Genomic DNA, 21,993 nt, shown 5'->3' with positions numbered 1-21,993 from the left:
TGCTCCTGAATCATTCATTTATATCAGAACATATCACAACAGTTATACAGTGAAACATGTAGTAACATTTAATAAATGTAACTGTTTGATCATAGATTTCTGAAAAAATGTGATACGTAACCTTGGATGTCAGGATTTTAGATAACATTTTAACCCGCATCAGATTATTGTTTTGATAAATTGATTGAAAGCCCAATTACTGAAAACAAAAAAAGTGTTTTACTGGTTTACACAACTTTAAAATCAGGCTGAAGCAGACATTAGCCTTCTTAAACTGGGTAAGGAGACTCTGTTCCCTATTTTGACGAGTTCAAGTGATATAGATTTTAGTATATAGCTGAACACTTAGTCCTGATCCCACAAATGCAGTGAAATGGCCCCACACCATAATATGAAAATTGAAAGCCAGCGTTGTATTATTTATGGAAATCCATAGGTAATAAGAATAACTATTTCCCAAGCACTTAAAATTCTAAGCATTTGACAGTTGAAAATTGTGAGTCTTGTAATAAAAGTTGTGTAAGAAGACCAGTGATTTAAAAGTTTAATGCAGCTGCAGGATTCAAAGGAAATAGTTCCTCAGGGTGAAGCCCGACACGACGTTGGCTAGGTTGGTCACTTTGGGAGGAGCAGGCATGGTGATGACACGCTTCAGATAGCAGAGACGGCTGTAAAACAAAACAAAGGGAGCAATTTTAGTTTAAAGCCCTTTAGCTGTCTATCAGGCCTTATTATACAACAATAATAATAATAAGACTGTCTATTATTAAACTTAGTGAAACTGTATTAATTTAATTTATTGCTTCTGTTTATACTGAAACAGATGCTGTCATAGAGACTTCATGAGGATATTATAATAATTGTCAAAACCATTCAGGACAGAAAAAGGATAGTTTAAAACATTATCACAATAAAATACAAATAATTAAGATAGATCTGTTTACTGAATTCTAGCTAACATTGAGTTTTGTTTAAATGTATGAGTGTTGTTGAACCTTGTGGTAACGTAGCTGTAGAACTGGCAGTTGGGGTCCGAGGTGCAGGCGTTCTCACATGACTCAGCGTCGTTCAGTGAAAAATAGCGAATGTCAGAGTATGGGAAATCCACTCCTTTATACATTGTAAGATGACCTGGTGAGAATGGATTCCTCTCTGGAACAGGAGGTTTGCAGAAATGGAATTTATTTTTTAAGCTAACAGGGCCATCTGACAGAGACTGTGTGTTTTTTCTTCCAGAGTGACTTTTCGCTAAATGCTGTAGTTAGTTTTGCATCGTGTACATACCGTTACGCAGCGGACAGGATCGGGATGGCAGCCCAGATGTGATACCACTCGCATCTTTGGGGACCATTTGATTTGGATTGTTCTTCAGATAACATTTAAATTCGTTGCTAGGGAAACAAAAGATATGCGTTTCTCATTCTGTTAAAAAGGTCTCCAATATTTTCTCTTACTATTGTCTATTCTTTCTGTATGAAAGTAAAACCAATATTGTTCACCTGACAAAAGAGAAGTAAGTGCATTGTGGGTGAGCGGAGCACAAGACCTGACACAGTTCAGGAGAACCAGCTTGGTGAACCTCAAAGTCGTAACCAGGAAAGTCAATGTTTGGAAAAAGGGTGTTCTGGCACGCTGTAGGATATAAACAATACATTTAGAATGCTGAAGGATGGCATCCTGATATTATTATTATCTTGTTAGAGAGGGTTTGATTACCTGTTTGATAGGATGGGATTATTTGTAATTCACGAGAAAATCCAGATATTCTGTCAGCAAGAGCTATGACAGCTGGTGTTCTTGCTACTGACCAGCTGTATTTAAGGTGGCACTTGTATCTAAACACAAATAGGTCTGTAAGACTTACAGAATGTTTACAGTCAAGGCAGAAAATATTTTTTTAACTTCTGCTACGTTACCGGATATTTGTGTCGCTAAACTTCCCATTGATGAAAGTGAAGAACTGTCAGAAAGGATCCTCAGTGCAGGCTTTCTGACACGCCTGGTAGTCTGCTGTGAATAAGGTTCTGTAATCCGCTCCGGGGAAGTCCACATCCTCATAAACTTTGGATAGTGACGGAGCTACCAGGAAGTAAACAGTGAAAAGTTTTACTGCTTAATTACCGATACATGTCAAATGTTATAAATAGCTGTGTGCTTACTCGGTAGTGGATTGCAGGACTTTAGAGAATAACCAGCAGTGGTGCCCTGCTTGGGATTCTGTTTTACCGGTTTTCCTGAGGAGGTGGACTTAAGGAAGCAGTGGTAGTGTCTGGTGAGAAGACAGGGAGTTTTCAATTTGTTTATACCCAACACCACAGTCTGCTTTTCAGTTGTAAATTTCAAAAGCAGACAAAAGTTCCATATTATTTTTAGTTATTCATGACTTTGTCTTGTTGCCTCTTGGTGTAAAATAAGGGACCTTCTTTTGTTTTAAATGTAATTATAGAGCACTGCATTTATTATTCATATGATTCTTTTTGTTTAAAAAGTGAATAAAAACAGAGAAATATGCTTTTTTATATATAAAAACATGACACTCCTCAATCCGTGTACACGGATTCTCCTTTTATCATGTTTAATTACACTTTTAGAAATACGTATCTCACAGTAGATAAAATGGAATAATTTGAAGTTTAAATCTGCCACAGATACAAACAAGGTTTTTTTTTCAGCACTGAAACAAAGAAAACATGTTCATCTCTGTTGGTCGTTGTGTACCTGTTATCAACTCTGCAGTCAGGACCGATAAACGCCCAAAAGAGGCAAGACGCCTCCTGGGTGCAGAGGTGCTGACAGTGTTCAGCATCCGGAGAGAAAAGGATTTTGTTGTCTGAACCTGGAAAGTCCCAATCCCTCAGAAGTCCTGGGTTGCATCCTGAAAAAATATTAATATAGACCAGTGTTAATATTAGAGGAAATAATAACATCTGAAATTAATATGCAACTCTTACCAAAGCTGCAATCCCAGAAGTGTAGCAGAGCCACTAAAATGAAGAGAGTCTTCATCTCGTCAGTCGGTCAGCAAGGAATGTTTCCGTGGAAACAGCAGCAGACGATGATGCGTTTCTACAATGTCAAGAAGTGCCTGAGGAACACGACTGCAGGTCATGTATTTATATATTTGATGGGGGTGTGACTAGAGCTGGTGTTGTGGAAAGGTGTAGCTCTGGATCACGTGGTGTTAGTAGTGATTGCAGATCACCTGTGAGTAGGTGATGGGGGAAGTTTGCTGACTGCTTTAAGTTGAATGATTTTTTTGATCACTGTTTAAAACTGCGGATCCATGTTTATTGCTGCTTTTGGACACTAATGTCTGTTATCCACTGATGTTCTGCCTTGGATTTTTTTGATGATATTGAGGAAAATAAAATAATCTTAATTGCAGCTTGGATTTAAGTTTTGATCAGCTGGCGCATCAACAAATGATTCCACTATTCAGCTGCTCGGCGACTTTGTTTGACAGTCGCTAATAGCTGGACTTTGACCAAAATACGGCTCTGACACCTGCTACCATGCCAGCTCACTGTGAACAGTTTTACGATATATGAAAATACATGGCATACTGCAGAACATAGTTGCACCTTGTGTTGTTTCAAAGATTAAAATAATGCACATCGCAGTACACAAGAGAGTAATTGTGTTACATTGACAGGCACATTCACTACTCAAACATTTTCGTATTGAATGTCAAAGAAACCAGATATGTCTCATCAGTGTTTTATGAAATAGGTCTGTAGGCAACTTGGGGATAAGGACCTTGTCCAAGGGAAAATTGATATATGACAGGAAAGGAAGAAGGAATTGCCAGACGATTATTTTCCCAGTGACCCCCCAGTTATGAAATTGTCTAACTACTTAATCAATTTGCAGTTACCGCTTAAAGACACCAAGTCTCATAAGCTTGTCAGAGATGGACACAGATATTTTATTTGTACAGCACATTTTGAGCAACAAGACAATTCAAAATTCTTTATAAAATTAGAAATGTTAATTGTTAACCCACTCATGGTGAGACGGGAGTCAGTGAGACCCCACAAGTTTTTTATTGTTTTTATTTTATTGGGATGTGCTTTATTTTAATTTTTGAAACAACACAATGTGTTGCTCAGTGGATTTCAGCATAGAACTGTGATAGGAATCGTCAGCTATATTATAAGGAAATGGAAGTGTTTGGGAAAGACAGTGACTCAGTGGGAGGCCAAGTAAACTGACGGAGTGGCATCAGCAGATGCTGAAGCATATAGTGCAAAAGAAAATTTAAAACTAAAAGTACAAGAATAATGTCATACAATTACAAGAATAAAGTTCTATGATAATAAAGTTGAAATAATACAAGTATAAAGTCAAAACATTACAACTTCAGTTTCATATTATTTTGTTTTTCTTCTCGTTTGACTTTATGCTGGTGATATTATGACTGCTCTCATATTTTGACTATTATCTAAATATTGTTACTTTGTTCTTATATGATTACAACTTTATTTTATTCTCTTCCAACGTTATTCTCAAAATAGTATGGCTTTATTTTCATAATTTTATTACTTTATTCTCATAATTGTGTTTTTTTATTTCTGATTTTATTCTTAGTGTACTCCACCGAAGAGTATTAGGGCCATTTTTTTCTATATATACTGATAAACGTTCAAGCTAAACATGTTGAAGTTTGTTTTTGTAATATGACATATTGTGAAAGCCTTCTAGGAATATAAATGCATTTCCAAGGCACCACCCAATCCAACTTTTGTTTGGACATCGAATGTTTTTAACACGTTGCTGAAAAACGATACTCTGGAGACGTGTGCAAATATGTGGTCTGAATCCAACAGGATATTTAACCAATTTTCTCAGAAGCCTATTTGACTTGTTTAGTTTCCTGATAAGGATCCCTTGCTTTTTTATTTTCTCTGTGTGTTGACATTCATTTTGTGAACGTGTCTTTCACATTTCCTGGTCAGAGAGTGTGTGGACATTTTATATAGACTTTTTTTTTTAGGTTTACTTGAATGTTTTATTTAGCTGGTTGAAGTGTTCGAGATGGTTGTTAACATACAGAATAAAATAACATTTCATCACTGAATTATAAACATTTTCCTAAACAGCAGCAGACGATGATGCGTTTCTACAATGTCAAGAAGTGCCTCAGGAACACAACTGCAGGTCATATTTATGTTTTAGATAGGGGTGTGACCAGGGCTGGTCTTTGACCAAAATACGGCTCTGACATTTGTTACCATGCCAGCTCACTCTGAACATTTTTACGACATATGAAAATACATGGCATACTGCAGAACATAGTTGCACCTTGTGTTGTTTCAAAGATTAAAATAAAGCACATTGCAGTACACAAGAGGAGAGTAATTGTGTTACATTGACAGGCACTTTCACTATTCAAATATTTTCACATTGGATGTCAAAGAAACCAGATATGTCTTATCAGTGTTTTATGAAATAGGTCTGTAGGCAACTTGGGGATAAGGACCTTGTCCAAGGGAAAATTGATATATGACAGGGAAGGAAGAAGGAATTGCCAGACGATTATTTTCCCAGTGACCCCCCAGTTGTGAAATTGTCTAACTACTTCATCAATTTTGAGTGACAGCTTAAATGGCAAACACCAAGTCTCATAAGCTTACCAGAGATGGACACAGATATTTTATTTGTACAGCACATTTTCAGGCACAAGACAATTCAAAAATCTTCACAGAAGTGCTAGTTGTTAACCTACTCATGGTGATAGTGGGGTCAGTGAGACCCACAAGTTTTTTTTATTGTTTTTATTTTATTTTGATGTGCTTTATTTTAATTTTTGAAACAACACAATGTGTGGCTCAGTGGATTTCAGCTGAGCCACACAGCTGACTGTGATAGGGCAGCCAACCATCAGCTATATTATAAGGAAATGAAAGTGTTTGGGAATGACAGCAAGTGGGAGGCCATGTAAACTGAGGTAGCGACGTCAGTGGATGTAGAACTTCTTAGAGTGAAGAGGTTGCTAACTTTCTGCAGAGTAAATCACTACAGACTTCAAACTTTATGTTTAGGTCAAGAAAAGTGAACAGACAGCTTCATGGAATGGGTTTCCATGGTGGAGCAGCTGCGTCCAAGCCGTACATCACCAAGTGCAATGCAAGGTGTCAGAAGCAGTGGTGTAAAGTGGATATCTGCAGAAGTGGAGGCGAGTTCTCTGGAGTGACGAATCACGCTTCTCCATCTAGCAATCTGATGGACAAGTCTGGGTTTGGCGGTTGCCAGGAGAACGGTACTTGTCTGACTGCATTGTTCCAAGTGTGCAGTTTGGTGCACACTTGGCACCGTCCTAAGTGCACTGTTTACAGGGGGATCCAGTGGGTACTGTGGTGTGGGCTTGTTTATCAGGAGCTGGGCCTGGCCCCTTAGTTCCAGTGAAAGAAACTCTGAATAAAAAGACATTTTGGACAATTCCATGCTCCCATCTTTGTGGGAACAATTTGGATCTGGACCCTTCCTCTTCCAACACGGACAAAGGAAGGTCCATGAAGACATGGATGGGAGAGTCTGATGTGGATGAACTGGACTGACCTGCACAGAGTCCTGACCTCAACCCAATGTAACACCTTTCGGATGAATTAGAGCGGAGACTAATTCATCACTATGTGACCTCACAAATTTGCTTCTGGAATAACGGTCAAAAATCTCCTTAAACACTCCTAAACCTTCTGAGAAGGTTAACCTTCTCAGAAGAGTTGAAGCTGTTCTAGTTGCAAAGGGTGGACCGACGCCATATTGAACCCTATGGATTAGGAATGGGACATTACTTAAGCTCATATGTGAGTCAAGGCAGAGGAGCAAAATGGTAAACGTTGTTATCCCCAGAACCGCTATTTAACGTCATTCTTGTGAACTCACCTTCCAGCATTTTCTATCGTATTGTTAGGAAATAATCTGCTAAGAGATTATTCCTGAAATTTAATATCACAGAAGTGAAACAAACCCACTAAAATGAGAAGAGTCTTCATCCTGTCAGCTGCTTTGTGAGGACACCAACAATAAATTGATTTGGGACTGATGCGCAAAGTTTATAGCTGCAGAAACAATAGACGTTCAAAATTGGGCTTGATTGATTTAGTTTTTTTCCTCAAATGTATTAGATTTTTTTACATTACGTAACAACTGCCTTTTTGCTGGAGTGATTATTAGATGAGGTGATTTAGAGTAGATTATAGATCATTTTAATTCCTTCGTTGTAGGTTTAAGGTGTGTCTTTTCAAATCAAGATAATGAAAGTATAAATACACAAAATAATTTTGACTACTGTTAAGACAACAGACAGCAAATCTAGAGAAAAAGGAGGGAAACCTTTTAAATTTTACTCCAGTGACGTTAAAAGTTGTCATAAAGTTTTCAGACAAGGTAGAAAAATCACTGAACAAAAACTGTGTCGTAGGTTTTTGAAAAACTTCATGCAGTTAAAAATAATCTCTAAAATATACATTAGAATGTCAGACAACCCTAAAGTGGACCTCACCGATTCTGTGTTTTGCTCAGAATTTATTTTGAGAATATCCAGTTTTTAACAACTCAAACTGTAGAAAAGTTGTTTATTTCTTCAACAGGATGTCACTTTATGGACTGTAAATTGATCTCTTTGTCAAAATGTTGACAGTCTTGTTGGTTCTGGTGTCTGTTGTCATTCTCTTAACACCACAACAGGGCTTAGGTCACGCTACTTCACTGGTCAGTAAGTGACCAGCGATTCTAAGGTCACTTATTGGTGTTTTGGTGAGGTGAACAGGTGCCAAGTCCCTCTGGAAAATGAAATCCACATCTCAACGGTGCTTGTCATCAGCGAAAATCATGTAAAGCAAATTTTGCATTATAAAAATTTGAAAGAAAAATGTGTATCTTAATGGTACAAACTGGTACAAACAACAGACAAACTGCAACACAGTCCCTGTTTTCTATCATTTTTATTTTGGTTTGGTTGCTTATTCAGTTCTTCTCCTTATCAGTGCTGAACTGGCAGCTTGCCCAGGCTGCAGCCTTTCTCCCACCCACTGAATGCTGGGATAGGCTACAAATTTGACCCACAACCCCCTTCACCCCTAGCATCAGCTTATTATGTCATGTCATCCTGTTCAATTAAACAAGATCAGTCTGACCCATAACACAAGAGCAGGTCATGTAAGTTTTAGCATTTCTTAAAAGGTAAACCATATGGGTGGGTATATGATAAACTTAGTACATTTATCACCCTTATAATCCAGGATTAGTTTTTTGTTGTTGTTTTTTTTGTGAAATTTTGGAATATAGTTTCCATCTATTTGTTTAAAATGACTTTGTTTGACTTCTGAGAGTCATCCACTGAGAGTTGCAAAACTGCCCTTTGTCCCACCCGTGTTTAATAAATCTGTTACTTAACCATCTCTCGGATGAGAGCAGCCTCACTTTTTCTGTTTACCATCTGCAGAAGAAGATGGAGTCCTGTTTTGTGAGAGTTTTCCTGCTGCTGGTAGTCTGCCTTTCTCCAACTCAAGGTAATGTACACTTTTTGCACACGTATATTGCGTTCCCCCGGATTCCCAGGCGTGAATTATTTTTACTAACTCCACTTTTTTTTTTTTTTGTACATACAATAATCTGTTTTCTCCACAATTTCCTCAGCATGTATTCAAGGTTTTCTGCTAAATGTGGATTTTCCCGGGTCAGACGTAGTAGATTTGTACTCTCCGTCCGTGGAGCATTGTCAAGAGCTTTGCACCCAGCACCCATCGTGCCTCTTCTTCAGCTACAATCGGCCTGAGAAGTCGTCAGGGTATGAGGGCAACGATGCCAACAAAAACACAAATGAAACATTTCACCAAGACACTGTGCATAATTTTATATCAAAATAGCTTGAAATGCATAAAAGAAAAGCGAAACAGGCTTTGGTAAGAAATATTTTTAACTTACTATTTCATTTTACCAGAGAGCTGGCAGGCAGAATATTCTCAATAAAACACTCAAGTACTAGAGAAAATTGTAATATATTTAAAAACATTTATTTTCTTCCTCTCTTTTCAGGAGTTTTCGATGCTACCTGAAATCAAGTTCTTCCGGACACCCACAGTCTCAGGTTTTACTGCTGGGCGTCACTTCAGGCTATTCTCTCAAAACCTGCAATCTGGAGCCGAGTAAGTTCGCTTAAATTTTACAATACTATAGCTGTAAATCATTTGGTGTGGTATATATTTTTCCCATGTTAATGTGGTGATGAAAATGTATTGTAAAAATGCTTATTATTCTTTTTCTACAAAACAAAACTCCTGAGTGAACATAATCGTAAAGCTGTGACTCTCTCTTACTTGTTCCCCCCCCCCCCGACCCCCACAAAACCCATGCGCGTCTAGATTTCTCTAATGCTTGTTGACCATATTTCTGTCGCCATGGTTCCAGCGCTTTGTTTTTCTCAGGTTTTTGAGGATGTGGATTTCCACGGTGGGGATTACGAAACCTTTTTCACTGCAAACTTTGAGGAGTGTCAGAGGGTCTGCACGCTTGATCCCGTGTGTCAGTTCTTTACGTTTGTAACGGGGAACTTCTCATCTCCGGATGTCAGGTAAAATCTGAACTACCCAACAATATCAATGGTGTTGTTGTTGTTGTTTATTTGTTTGGTGTGTGTGATGTATTCCCATACCAAAGCCAAAGCCAGAATCAGAAGACGTGAGAGGTCTGGAAGGTTGGTATGACAACAGCAGATCTCTGGTAGTGATGTCCACATTACGGAAATAATCAACCCATCATATCCTGAGTCTGGATCCTCCCATGTTCCTCCAACTACAGAAGCTTTTGGTCACCTGGTACCTGCCTGCTGCTTTAGGAGTCACTAAGGACAACCAATCCCTAAAAGACTCAATCAGCTCAATGGCTTCCATAACCGCTGGTGCTTACCAACAGGTCCTCTGGTCCAAGACAGAACACCGCAGCTATGATGATACAACTACAAAATTGATCACCAAACGTTGGCCCTAGGATGGCCTGGTACACTGCTGAACCACCTTGAAACTGTTTGCTTTCTTTTTGTGTGAATCCAGTGACAAGATCAGCTGTTCCTTTTAGAAAACTTTGTTGTTCCCTCTGTTCTAGGTACAAGTGCCACCTTAAATTCAGCTGGTTTGTGCCCAGACCGGCTGCTGTCGCGCTAAAGTCTGGAGTCATTTCTGGATTCTCCCAGAAACCACAACTCACTCAACACTTTGCCACTGGTACGCGGACGACTGGAGTGTCTCCGTGGCGACGTAATGTACATCGACGTTTTTGCCTCCTTATCACCTTTATTCTGTGTTTTGCGCAGTTTGTCAGAGCCAACTTTTTTCAAACACCGACTTCAGAGGAAATGACTTCCTGGAATCGCAAGCCGTCTCTCCCGAACATTGTCAGTTCCTGTGCTCCGTACATCCACTATGTACCTACTTCTCGTTCAGCAGGTGGGGAGTATGAGACTGTCTAAGATATTTATAGATGGTGGTTTTGATTTGTTTTGATACTTCGATTACTTTAGAGAAACTTTAAAGGGAAATGCCTTATATTTTACAGTAACGACTTCAGGTGTTTCTTGAAGAACAATCCAAACAGCATGGTGGCCAAAACGAAAAGCAACTTCACATCAGGAATTTCATCTCACCTCTGTCAGATTGATGAAAGTACGTTCAACTAATTAACATGAAAGCCAGAACAGACACATTTTCACGAGCAACACAGTTTAAAACTCACCTGTCTTCATTTTTGCTGTATTTGTGGTCAGAATCTATGGAAGTTTTGCTTCCACAGAGACAAAAATTGTCACATTAATCTCTCCTTGTCTTCAAATTGAATTGCTTTGTGAATAGAGCTACATAACTAAACTCTTCATCTGTATTGGTTTGATTTTAACCCTCTATGGCATACCGTTGCCCTCAGGCAACAAACCACAAATCTGTCCCTCACGTTGCTCCTTTGTGTTATTTTTGGGGTTTGATGATTTAAAATACCTCCAGACACATTTCTGTCCAAATAAAATAGGTATTGAGGTCCATGTGACCTTTTATTTAGAAGAGCAGCAGTCCTTTTCATGAAGCGAAGGTGCATGCTACACCTTGCCTCCTACCTGTAAGTTATACATCACTTTTCTTCATGTTTAAATTTGGGTCACTCTAACTAAAAATATTTTCATATCTGTGAATATGTAAAGAAGCAATATAGATCATTTCAAGACAATTTTTTAAATTATTTATATGCAAAAACTGTGTTTTTTTGTTTGTTGCCTCAGGGCAACATTGTGCAGTTAGGGCCCTTCTGTGCAGACAATATTATTCTAATGTGATGATATTCAATTGATTACAAAATAATTATCACAGCCAATTTATGTACTTTATTATTGACTAACAGCAACAGGAGATGGATGCAAGGTCATTTCATGGACAAAGGGTGCATGGTTCAGAAGTTGGGGTCATTTCCAATGAAAACATGAGGATCCATTGTACAACCATTATTTCATTGTTTGTTTATCCTCAAAACTGACTTCAGTCCCAAAGGGTGAAGAGCTGGTCATCAATGAACAAATGGCCCCATTTCAAGGCAGGCAAAGACTGAAGCAATACCTGCTGAACCCAAATATACGGGTCTGCAGGGAACTTCATATGGCTGGTGCAGATGGTGTTCCTTACAACCTATACAGAGCGAGTTGTGCAACCACCAAATCTACCAGATATGGGAGCTGATGAAAATATTATCCTGTGCTTGGCTCAAATTCTAACAAAGAATCAGAACTACAAAGACTGATGTGAATCTGGTCACTACAACCCATAGATAATCAGATAAACAGGTGGTGATTCCCAGGTACGCCAATAATCAAGTGCCAAAAATGTGATATACAATTTTTTCACATCAGCAAGAAATTCCTTCCTGATGTTTAACATATAATGGGGAAATAGACTGATTTCAACATCCTTAGTGATTCTAACTCTGCCAAACATACACATGTACAAACACACAAATGCGCGTTTTAGTAATTTGCTCAAATGTACCATTCATTAATGAAAGTTAGTCGTTTATTTTATATTTGGTGAGTTGGAACCATGTCTGATTTATTTTTGTCAAAAAAAGTGTTTTTATGAATATAGTTTTTGTTTGATTTGTATTTCATTTATCATAATCACTGTAGAAAACTTTGCATTTTAGACCCCTTGTAGCACAATGTTGCCCTGAGGCAACAAACCCAAATCCGGTTCCGGGAGGCATCAGGGTCCAATTTTATGATTGATATGTAATTAAGGGCCAATAAGCTCCCAAAAAATGCAGGAAAATATTTTTTCCCCAAAAAAACAAAAAGTCATGCCATAGAGGGTTAATAGCGTTTCATATTAGTGCTCCTTAAAGCCAGCCCAAGGCATAAGCAAACTAAGCTGCTGCTTAGAGCCCAGAAACCATAAGGGGCCTCCCATGAAAGCTTGACTTTTTACACAGATCATAGATCTAACATATTTATACAACTTCATTAAAAATGGGAATTTAATTAAATTTAATTTGACAATTTCAGCACTGAAAATTTGAAAGACATTAAATGGTTTAATAATTGTACTTAAGCTCAAAAGAAAATAGTGCAAGAGTATTTTGTAAAAGTGCAAATATAATAATCATCCTTGATTCTTGTTTTAGCATACTTGCCATCTGAAGCTACGAATTCAACCTCAGTTTGTCCACAACTATATTTTAGCAAATAATCAATTATCACAGATTGATTTTTAACTATTTCCATTCTAGGAAGCTGCTGTTTTTCTCAACATGTTCCTGAAGAAGTTTGCTGTCAAAATCTAACCATAAAAACTACTTTTGCTGACAGGCTGGGCCAAGCTGACCTACAGAGACATCGAGTTTCGTGGCTCGGACTTTCGCTCTGAGGTGGTGAACTTTGTGGACATCTGCCAGGAGAAGTGCACAGAGGACCCCAACTGTCAGTTCTACACCTACCACAACGGGAGCTTCTTCCACCCCGAACATCGGTACGGTGTCTGCAGTCATCAAATGTTCGTACTTGGCTACAGCAGCGATATATGAATTGTTGTTTTTTGTGTTGCAGGCACCGCTGCTATATGAAGCGAGTCGTCACCATGCCTACGCCTTCCCACATTAGGAGAGTGGACAATGTCATGTCTGGCTTCACCTTGAGGAACTGTAGAAGTTCATAAAAGTCTCAGGATTTAAAAAAAAAAAATCTAAAGCTCTGTTTGCATGTGACAGAATTCGTCTGTTAACTTCAAGCAAATATTTGCAGATTTTTTTTTCCCCTGTTTTTGTGTCTGCAAAAACAAAACAAAACAAAAAAAAATTAAACTATCCAGCAGTGGTTTTGGTTTGATTTTGAAATATTATGGTCATTTTTTTTTCGTCTTACAGAAGAACATTCATCAGGCCAGGCATATTTTACAAATTGTTCTCTACATGACAGAGTGTTTCTGGGTCCTGAAGATACGCTGGAACAGTATTTTATTAGTGTAGAACCAAACAGCTGAAAGTTGAGGTTGTCATTCTACTTTTAAAACCTATCTATAGTATTAAAAAAATCTAAATCTAGGTTGATATACATTAAATGCCTGAAGATATAACTGACTCATCTTCCAGGCCTTTAATCTGAGATCTTCACATGGCACAACATTTTGTGAATAGTAATTGAAAATGTCCACAAAAAAAAAAGGAATCCAGATCAATAAACAGAACATAAGCAACAGAAGAATCAACAGAAAGACACGAGGTCACACAGAGCAGCATCAATGGCAAACACGTTAATCAGCAACCCAAAATCACACAGATTTAAGAGTACAATGCGGTTATTGCTTTCCTGTAAAACTAACTGAGCACAGAGACGAGATCCCAAGTTAACTTTGAATTCCTCCTTTCATAAAACAGCACAGTTGCATGATGGGATGTGCTGAAGTGAACCAAAAGGCATGGAGGTTGTTATTCAGTAACCTCTTCTTCTTGTCTGGGATGGACCGTTGACCCGTCGCCAGTCTGTCACCCATTGCCTGCAACAAAACCCAGCAGTGACATTTCAACATGTCCATTCAGATCAGATAACGCAGGTCAATGTGACCAATATAAGACAGGACACTGTTTTGTTGGTTTTAGACTAACATAAATGAAGAGCTTCTCAGCACATTGTAATTATTAGACAAACGTTTTTAAAATTTGGACTTGGTTTCCGTTCTGCCTCGTTGGCTGCACTAGTCAGACCATAAGGGAATGTTTCTGGCCTCTTGAATTGACAGGAAACCCAGCAAGGTTGTAAAAATGCCCTTAGACCTAGTATGCTAGGTAATGATGAAGAAATGTTCAGACAAGGTTGCTTATTTAAAATCGCCAAGGTAACAAGATGGAAACTAAATATTTACACATGCTGCATAACAAAGACATGAGGTAATAGGCACTTTTGTCAAATCTTCATTGTGGTAAGATCGTGGATGTTTCTCTTAAATCGATGAAAACTCAGCATTCTGTATGGCCGTATGGCTGTATTGGCTCAGCTGGTCAGAGTGTGATGCTAATAACGCCAAGGTCATGGGTTCAGTCCCCATACTGGCCAATTGCAATTTAAAATACTTCAGAAAATGAACACTTATAAAATTGTAAACTAGATTCTTATAACCATTTGATAATCAGCACTTTGTCAAAACTGTAATTGTAGAATGGGTATTCGGGTTTTATTCTACAGGAAAAACATTTGGACAGGTGTATGGTTTTGGAAATAAATGAAATCTTCTAAAAGCTGGAAACTACTGGAAATCACAAGTCTTTGGAAAATCAACTCTTATAACGATCGTTTTAACAAAATGGGATCTTTTAAAAATGTGCAAACATTTTACACATATTATATAGGAAGCATTTTCATTATTACAATTTGATAGTCAGAACTCTGGTCAAGTCTAATTTGCAGAAAAATAAGAAAATCCTGGTCAGGACATGGTGCCAATACTGCCATGATCTACAGAAAATGGTGTCTTTTAAAAAGGTGAAATCAAAATATTTACAAATAATCCATAACCGGCATACTGATTACTGATCAAATCTTATTTACAGTAATTTTTGTGATCCATCTCCTGCAGAAAGTAGAAATGTCACATTCAGTGATGCAACTCATTTTGTTGCACCTCATAAGGTTCTATATTTTTTCATTTCTATATGTATGCAGTTGGTGTTATTCTATCTTTAGAGAAAACGTTATGGCTACTTAACTGATCTACCAAATTGCACCAATAGCCCAATGATGACTTATCTGGAATGTTATAGAAGAACTCAGAACTTTATCTCAATAATTTTAATGAGTCTATGCTCCATTTCAGCAGTTCAGAAAAAAAAATCATCATGCAACAATCGGAGGACTTGCTGCAACATCATGATTTTGTGGTCACATTATATTGGGGAGTGAAAAGTGGCCAACTCATGGAAGAAATAATCACAGGACTCGTATCTTGCCAATCAGGAGGAGATTTATTTAGCACATCAACAAATTCAAGTTACAACAGAACTTCCAAGATCTCACAAAATGCATGAAATCTCCCAACTTTTAATGGTTATAAAACTTTTATAGGGCGTAACACCCATTGGCGTGTATTTGGAAATTTCAGCCAGTGGTGTCCTTTCCTTTGATGTGTGCAGTTGTTTTGGCTCAATTTATAATGATTGGATAGTTCTGGTAAGACGACCGGAACATAACTATTCTACAAAAGTTGCTAATCTCGATGTAATCTTGTTGAAAGTGTGCCAAGAAATCAAAACAAAACCTTTAGCCAAATATATATATATATATATATATATATATATATATATATATATATCTTTGTCTGAAGGTAACAGAAAATGTCCATCAAAAGAGAATAAAAGTTTATTTCTGAAAGCTTTCTGTCTGTTAAGCAAGTGATGTTCTGCAGTCCCTCAGGCTGAAGCCAGACACAACACTGGCTTGTTTGTTAACAATGGGAGGAGCTGGCATGGTGATGACCCTCTTCAGATAGCAGCGACGCCTGCAGCAGTGACAACAGGAAATATCGGTTCAGCGACAAAGTGGCAACATCAGTAAATTTCTACCTGAATTTCAATAAAGCTGTTTGGATAAGGAATAATGTACCATGCTGCACGGTCAGAGAAGTTTTCATCGACGTAGGTGTAGAACTGGCAGTTGGGGTCCTCGTCACATTTCGACTGACAGAGCTCTGCCGTATCCATCAGCTCGAATCGAATGTCGGAGCCACGGAAATCCACACCTTCATAGCTCTGCTTGACCCACGCTGGTAGGAAATACGTATTTGGTCAAATTTCTGCTGTTAAAATAACATACGAGTCTAGAATGGGCACAGTTAAGGTAGCATTAATAATTAAAGCGGCTAAATTTGACATAAGTCAAAGACCTCTAACGTTTATTTCAGCTTTGGACTTTGCTTCAATACATCTCTGAGAGCAGAAAGTGGGCTATGTTTATTTAGTGTTTGTGTTGACTCATGGTACGTACTGTCGTCAAGCTGACAGAAGTGTGCCGGTATGCCTGATGTGATTCCGTCTTTTGGTTTAACTGTCAAGTTGTTGAGGTTGTTCTTCAAATAGCATTCAAAGTCATCACTGAGGAATCACAAAGATTTAAAAAGGTTTTAAATGTGCTACGTCTTAGTTGATCGACCAATCAGAACAGCTATGATAAAGGGATCATCCGCTACCTGCTGAAGGAGAAGTAAGTGCACTTTGGATGAGCCGAACACAGGACTTGACAGTGCTCAACGGAAACAGACTTCTGATGCTCAAGGTTGCTTCCCGGGATGTCAGTGTTTGGAAAAAACTGGTTCTGACATGCTGCAAATGGCACAAAACAAAACAAAAATCAACACCATGAAAATCACAATAAAAGACCAGCGTTTTAGCTCTTGATATTTGTTTACGTGTGTCAAGTTCTTGAGTCTGTTGGGTTTTTTGGGCAAATCCGGATGTGACTCCAGCCTTTTTTTCCACAATAGGAGTCCTCGGGACACTCCAGCTAAACTTAAGGTAGCACTTGAATCTAGAAGCAAAGAAAACAGACATTTAAATGGCAGAGAAAAGATGTTCAGAGGCCCTGCTGTGTGATTTCTTGTGTAGAAAAGGTTATAAGATTTTAAGTAATCATCAGAAACTTATTAACACAAAAACTAATGCTTAGCACAAGCAACGCAGAGCAGCATATTGAGAGACTCATTGTCTTCCGTGGACATGAAAACATGTGGAAGTGGGTCATGTGGGTCATGGCGCCGCAAGTATCTCTAAACACAAGCAGTTCCAGTAAGTTGAAGAAAGTACAGCTTTGAGTTGTTTTTTTTTTTTTTTTTCAGATTAATTCAGCAGTTGACCACTCTGATGAAATTATCAAGATTATGTAGTACTTTCTTCTTTCAAATGTTAACTAAAACACTGAAGTTTGCGCCCCCCTACTTACCTCATTAATTCTCCTTAGTGATTACTTTTAGTGCTTTTGTGGATTTTTGCTTGTTTTGGTATTTAGCTACACAAAACTTGCTAGGTCATTCCCATTGTAATTAAATCATTGCAATATGGCAGAAAATGTTTACCACTAATCTATATTAGATTGTTAAAGGAATATTCTACACATAGAACACATTAGAAGCAGTTTGCTACTACAACTAATTGCAAGTTAGTTTAACAAATTTAGTAAAAACCCAAGTAAATTTCTTTTGTGTGGCATGTTCGACATCATCAATTTCTACTTATTTCAGATTCTGCTTGTCTTCAAATTTGTCTCTCTGATTGGTTCAGAATTACTACTTATCTCCTGCAGGTAGTGGCCAGTTAGCTTTGTTTACAACATTTCAACTGAACTTGACTTTAGAAATGTTAAACTAATGTTGAGCCCACATTTTTCAAATAATCCACATCAAGGTATGAGCATCAGGCACTGCCCTTCATTTTCAACTGTAGCACGCCCTCTAGTGGTTGAGATTATATTAACAAGTCTCATACATGTCACTTAACTTATTGGGCAAAAACATTTGAAGTTCAATGTTGTATCTTTATTTATCAATTTTCTTACTGCTTCAGTCAGGTTGCAACAGCACAACAGATTTTTCATAGTTAACCTTGCTGAGTGTTTTCTTTCACATCACTTTATTTCTACTGAAGATCTTGCACTCTGCACCAAGAGCTTTAATGAGAAGATAATTAACTTTTACCTGATGTTATGGATGGGGTGGTCCTCTTTCATAAAAGCGAAGAACTGACACCCAGGATCCTGTGTGCAGACCCTCTGACACTCCTGAATGTCAGGCGTGAACAAGGTTCTGTAGTCTGCGCCAAAAAAGTCCACGTTCTGGAAGACCTGCGAAAAACAAGGTCCTGGCAGAAACCAGAGAATATTAAAGAAACCATGGATAGCATAGACAAGCCTACGGTGAAGTTTTCTCCTAATTTTGGTTAAAATCTTAATAAAATGTTGCTGTGCTTTTGTTTTTTGTTGTTTGTTTTTTTTCTCTGAGCATTAAATAATTATTTGTAATTCTTAGTGTGTGAGCCTACTTGGTTCTGGATTGCAGGTCTTGAGAGAAAAGCCAGATGTGACGCCCAAAAGAGGAGTTTGGGAAGATGGCTGCCCAGAGGGGGTGGATTTGAGGTAGCAGTAAAAGTGCCTGAAGGGGCCGGGGGTATAGTAGCATTATCATTGTTAATCATCATCAACTGTATTAAAGACACAAATATATTGAAAATAAAATACAACACAAATAAAAACAAAATCATCAATTTTATTAAAAACACAAGAATATACATTTTTTTAATGCAAATAAATAATTTTTAAAAAGGTACTAATAACAAATGTAAGCCACTGATTTACAAAAAGGCCTAAACCACCAGTGGCTCAACATTCTGGATTTAAACATTAACTATCTTAAATATTAGTAATATTTAAATACTTTAACCCAGGTGCAGATAAAACAGGCAAGCATTTGTACAATAAAAGAGTTAAGTCCTTTTTTTCTAATATCTTTAAATACAAATTATATTTTTTCATCTAAATTTCATATTTTTTTTAAATTCCACTCATTATATTATTTTAGGCTGCACAGTGGTGCAGTTGGTAGAGCTGTTGCCCTGCAACAAGAAGGTTCTGGGTTCAATTCCTGTCCCTGGCCTTTCTGCATGGAGTTTGCATGTTCTCTCTGTGCATGTGTGGGTTTTCTCCCACAGTCCAAAAACATGACTGTCAGGTTAATTGGCCTCTCCAAATTGCCCCTATGTGTGAGTGTGTGTATGCATGGTTGTGTGTCTCTGTGTTGCCCTGCAACAGACTGGCAACCTGTCCAGGGTGTACCCCACCTCTCGCCCAGAACAATAGCTGGAGATAGGCACCAACAACCCTCCTGACCCCACCAAGGGACAAGGGTGTAAAGAAAATGGATGGATATTATTTTATATGTTAGCTATGTTAATGCAATTAAGTATGTATTTTTGCCTTTTTTTTTCTTCTCTGGGGCAATTCTCAGAAATTCTTCCTCTGTTAAACTATTATTGTAGTAAGTGTGTGTCCTACCTGTTGTCACTGGTCCAGTCAGGCCTGATGAAGGTGAAGAAGAGGCAGGCAGGGTGCTGAGTGCACAGCTGCTGACAGTGCTCCACGCTAGGAGAGTAGAGAAACGTTATGTCTGATCCGGGAAAATCCACGTTCTCCAGAAGTCCATTAGGGCATGCTGAAGGAAAAGGAGTCAAAAGTTTACATATGATAAATAAATGGTATAGACATTCTGGAATAAGTCATTTTAGTGTGCTACCTTTACTGAAGGAAAAGCTGCTGGCCAGCAGAAGGCCCACCAGAATCAAAGAACTTTCCATCTTCATCTGCTGAAACAGTGCTTAGCTTTCTGCTTTTTAAAGAACTGGTTCTGCAAATACAGACGTCAAAGGACAAGTTACCTCACATTCTGTTTACACAGTCAGATTGTGTCACATTTCAGACAACTGAGTGTTATCCTGTTTCAAGGTCCTCTGTTCAGCATGCAGAAAAAGATGCAGTATCCGAGGCCATGGCCAGGGTACATTCCTACCCTCATCTATGGTCATTAGTTTTGGGTCATGACCGAAAGAACGAGATCTCGGATACACGGGGCCGAAATGGGTTTTGTCCGTAGGGTGGCGGGGCTCTCCCTTAGAGATAGGTTGAGAAGCTCGGTCATCCAGGAGGGATTCAGAGTAGAGCCTCTGCTCCTCCACGTCGAGAGGAGCCAGTTGAGGTGGCTCGGGCATCTGGTCAGGTTGCCTCCTGGACGCCTCCCTGGTGAGGTGTTCCGGGCAGGTCCCACTAGGAGAAGGCCCTGGGGAAGACCCAGGACACTCTGGAGGGACTATGTTTCTTGGCTGGCCTGGGAACGCCTTGGGTTCCCCTGGAGGAGCTGGAAGAAGTGACTGGGGAGAGGGAAGTCTGGGCCTCCATTCTTAAGCTGCTGCCCCCGCGACCCGACCCCGGATAAGCGGAAGATGGATGGATGGATGGATGGATGGATGGATGGATGGATGGATGGATGGATGGATGGATGGATGGATGGATGGATGGATGGATGGATGGATGGATGGATGGATGGATGGATGGATGGATGGATGGAATACAATAAATTACTTTACAATTATGCACTACAGCAGCATTAAAGTCCAAATAGATTATAATACTTTTTAAGTGATCTATTGATGCTAAGATGCAGCTTTACTACTATTTATGTTGGAATAGAACTGAAATACATCACAAACGTTTGCTTCATTCCAGAGAAAAACATTTCAGTTTTTAGAACAGGCAAAGTTACTTTCTTAATTGCCTTTCTTAATTGTTACTTTCTTTCTTAATTGAAGAAGAGAAGAAAAAGGTTATGAATCATAAATAAAACTGAAAGACTGATCCCAGTCAACGTTGTTTTGCACTTTCTGCAGGTTTTACTATACTTTTAAATCCATAAATCCAGAACTTTATTAATAATAACATATCTTCCATCCTTCAGGCTCTTAAATTGCTCGTCTTTGTAACAATACCACTGGATTCTTTTTGGTCATTTACATTCTGAATTTGTATTTTTATTAAGAGCCAACATTTTTGTGTGCCTTTAAACTATGTCTTTCATAATGAAACGTTAAAATTTTTTAAAAAATATATTTTAAAAAGTAGATGATTAATATGGAGCTTTTCGTGACATCCTTCTCTCCAACGCTACTTTCTCTGCAAAAGACCAGTGTGTCCTGCTCAATGGTTCTTGAATCAGTGCCTTGAGAAAACCATCAACCTGAATAGAAATTCCTCCCTCAGGGTTACAATGTTTGTTGTTGGGTTCAGCTCTTATGTCCTAAGCTGTTACATAATAATCAGATCATTTTCAGGAAATAGAGCAAGGTCCCCTGTAAATGATTCACTTTTTTATGTTGCCATTGGTGGAGGAATACGGTATTATCTTCTGGTGGCAATCCTGCGTAGCGTGACGAAGTTAGCTCATTTGCTGATTTCATTGTCAGCCACCGTTTCTCTGCTTTAGACAGAATCAATCTAGTCCAATTAAAACTTGTGTTAAAAACAAAACAACAAAAACAAGCATTTTCCTTGGATTAATGAGTTACAGGGGATTTCAAACAGTACAAAACCACAGTAACAAAGTAAAACAATAATAAATCAGTAAAACATACTCGCAGTATCCTCACCGTGAGACTAGAAATAATGACACAACTCTCTTGTCTTTCTATAACTGGGGGCTTTCAATTAACATCTCTTAGTATTATGTGTTTTCCATGCACAAAGTGCCATTTTATAGCACAATCAAGTAGCTATGTTAAATTCAGTTGTCATAAAAGAAATACTATATGTATCAAATGTGACTTAAAAGAAAACTTACTTTGTAATTTACCACCTTTAAATTGGGCCTGTGTCACTTTACCAACTCCTAATCTTTCTGAAACTCCGCCTTCAGGAAGTCATCACATCATGACTCCTCTGTTAAC

General features: G+C 38.3%; 3 protein-coding genes across 3 annotated transcripts; 1 reads left to right on the top strand and 2 right to left on the bottom strand.

Moving 5' to 3' along the window:
- LOC106923137 (plasma kallikrein-like) lies at nucleotides 1-3,087 on the bottom strand. Its single transcript, XM_014996027.2, has 9 exons — nucleotides 2,952-3,087; nucleotides 2,719-2,875; nucleotides 2,160-2,269; nucleotides 1,917-2,079; nucleotides 1,717-1,835; nucleotides 1,500-1,632; nucleotides 1,285-1,391; nucleotides 996-1,152; nucleotides 1-668 (listed from the first exon to the last, which is right to left on the bottom strand). The coding sequence occupies exons 1-4, from the start codon at nucleotides 3,004-3,006 to the stop codon at nucleotides 1,964-1,966; spliced, it is 438 nt and encodes a 145-aa protein (XP_014851513.2). The 5' UTR covers nucleotides 3,007-3,087; the 3' UTR covers nucleotides 1-668; nucleotides 996-1,152; nucleotides 1,285-1,391; nucleotides 1,500-1,632; nucleotides 1,717-1,835; nucleotides 1,917-1,963.
- Nucleotides 3,088-8,404: 5,317 nt separating this feature from the next.
- LOC106923136 (plasma kallikrein-like) lies at nucleotides 8,405-13,362 on the top strand. Its single transcript, XM_014996026.2, has 9 exons — nucleotides 8,405-8,513; nucleotides 8,641-8,791; nucleotides 9,040-9,149; nucleotides 9,412-9,574; nucleotides 10,105-10,223; nucleotides 10,313-10,445; nucleotides 10,555-10,661; nucleotides 12,839-12,998; nucleotides 13,076-13,362. Exons 1-9 carry the CDS (start codon nucleotides 8,453-8,455, stop codon nucleotides 13,182-13,184), a joined length of 1,113 nt encoding a protein of 370 aa, XP_014851512.1. The 5' UTR covers nucleotides 8,405-8,452; the 3' UTR covers nucleotides 13,185-13,362.
- A 2,102-nt stretch (nucleotides 13,363-15,464) lies between these two features.
- Nucleotides 15,465-19,922, bottom strand: LOC106923134 (coagulation factor XI-like). Its single transcript, XM_014996025.2, has 9 exons — nucleotides 19,794-19,922; nucleotides 19,556-19,712; nucleotides 18,547-18,656; nucleotides 18,204-18,366; nucleotides 16,923-17,041; nucleotides 16,704-16,836; nucleotides 16,502-16,608; nucleotides 16,121-16,280; nucleotides 15,465-16,016 (listed from the first exon to the last, which is right to left on the bottom strand). Exons 1-9 carry the CDS (start codon nucleotides 19,858-19,860, stop codon nucleotides 15,902-15,904), a joined length of 1,131 nt encoding a protein of 376 aa, XP_014851511.2. The 5' UTR covers nucleotides 19,861-19,922; the 3' UTR covers nucleotides 15,465-15,901.
- Nucleotides 19,923-21,993: the final 2,071 nt, after the last annotated feature.

The sequence above is a fragment of the Poecilia mexicana genome, unplaced genomic scaffold (assembly GCF_051168715.1).
Source record: "Poecilia mexicana isolate PSO_F unplaced genomic scaffold, ASM5116871v1 scaffold_11, whole genome shotgun sequence".
In the NCBI taxonomy this organism is placed as follows: domain Eukaryota; kingdom Metazoa; phylum Chordata; class Actinopteri; order Cyprinodontiformes; family Poeciliidae; genus Poecilia; species Poecilia mexicana.
Note: the sequence above shows the minus strand (reverse complement) of the source record. Positions and strands in the feature narration are given on the sequence as shown.

What these genes read in the sequence shown, in the direction of transcription:
- LOC106923136 (XM_014996026.2), top strand. Translation starts at nt 8,453, where the DNA reads ATGGAGTCCTGTTTTGTGAGAGTTTTCCTGCTGCTGGTAGTCTGCCTT. An exon ending in CCTCTGTCAGATTGATGAAA is followed by an intron (nt 10,662 to 12,838) that starts GTACGTTCAACT and finishes TTTTGCTGACAG; the next exon opens with GCTGGGCCAAGCTGACCTAC. An exon ending in TTCTTCCACCCCGAACATCG is followed by an intron (nt 12,999 to 13,075) that starts GTACGGTGTCTG and finishes TTTGTGTTGCAG; the next exon opens with GCACCGCTGCTATATGAAGC.
- LOC106923137 (XM_014996027.2), bottom strand. Translation starts at nt 3,006, where the DNA reads ATGAAGACTCTCTTCATTTTAGTGGCTCTGCTACACTTCTGGGATTGC. An exon ending in CTTCTGGGATTGCAGCTTTG is followed by an intron (nt 2,876 to 2,951) that starts GTAAGAGTTGCA and finishes ATATTTTTTCAG; the next exon opens with GATGCAACCCAGGACTTCTG. An exon ending in GACTGCAGAGTTGATAACAG is followed by an intron (nt 2,270 to 2,718) that starts GTACACAACGAC and finishes TCTTCTCACCAG; the next exon opens with ACACTACCACTGCTTCCTTA.
- LOC106923134 (XM_014996025.2), bottom strand. Translation starts at nt 19,860, where the DNA reads ATGAAGATGGAAAGTTCTTTGATTCTGGTGGGCCTTCTGCTGGCCAGC. An exon ending in CACCCCATCCATAACATCAG is followed by an intron (nt 17,042 to 18,203) that starts GTAAAAGTTAAT and finishes CTTTGCTTCTAG; the next exon opens with ATTCAAGTGCTACCTTAAGT. An exon ending in CTTCTGTCAGCTTGACGACA is followed by an intron (nt 16,281 to 16,501) that starts GTACGTACCATG and finishes ATTTCCTACCAG; the next exon opens with CGTGGGTCAAGCAGAGCTAT.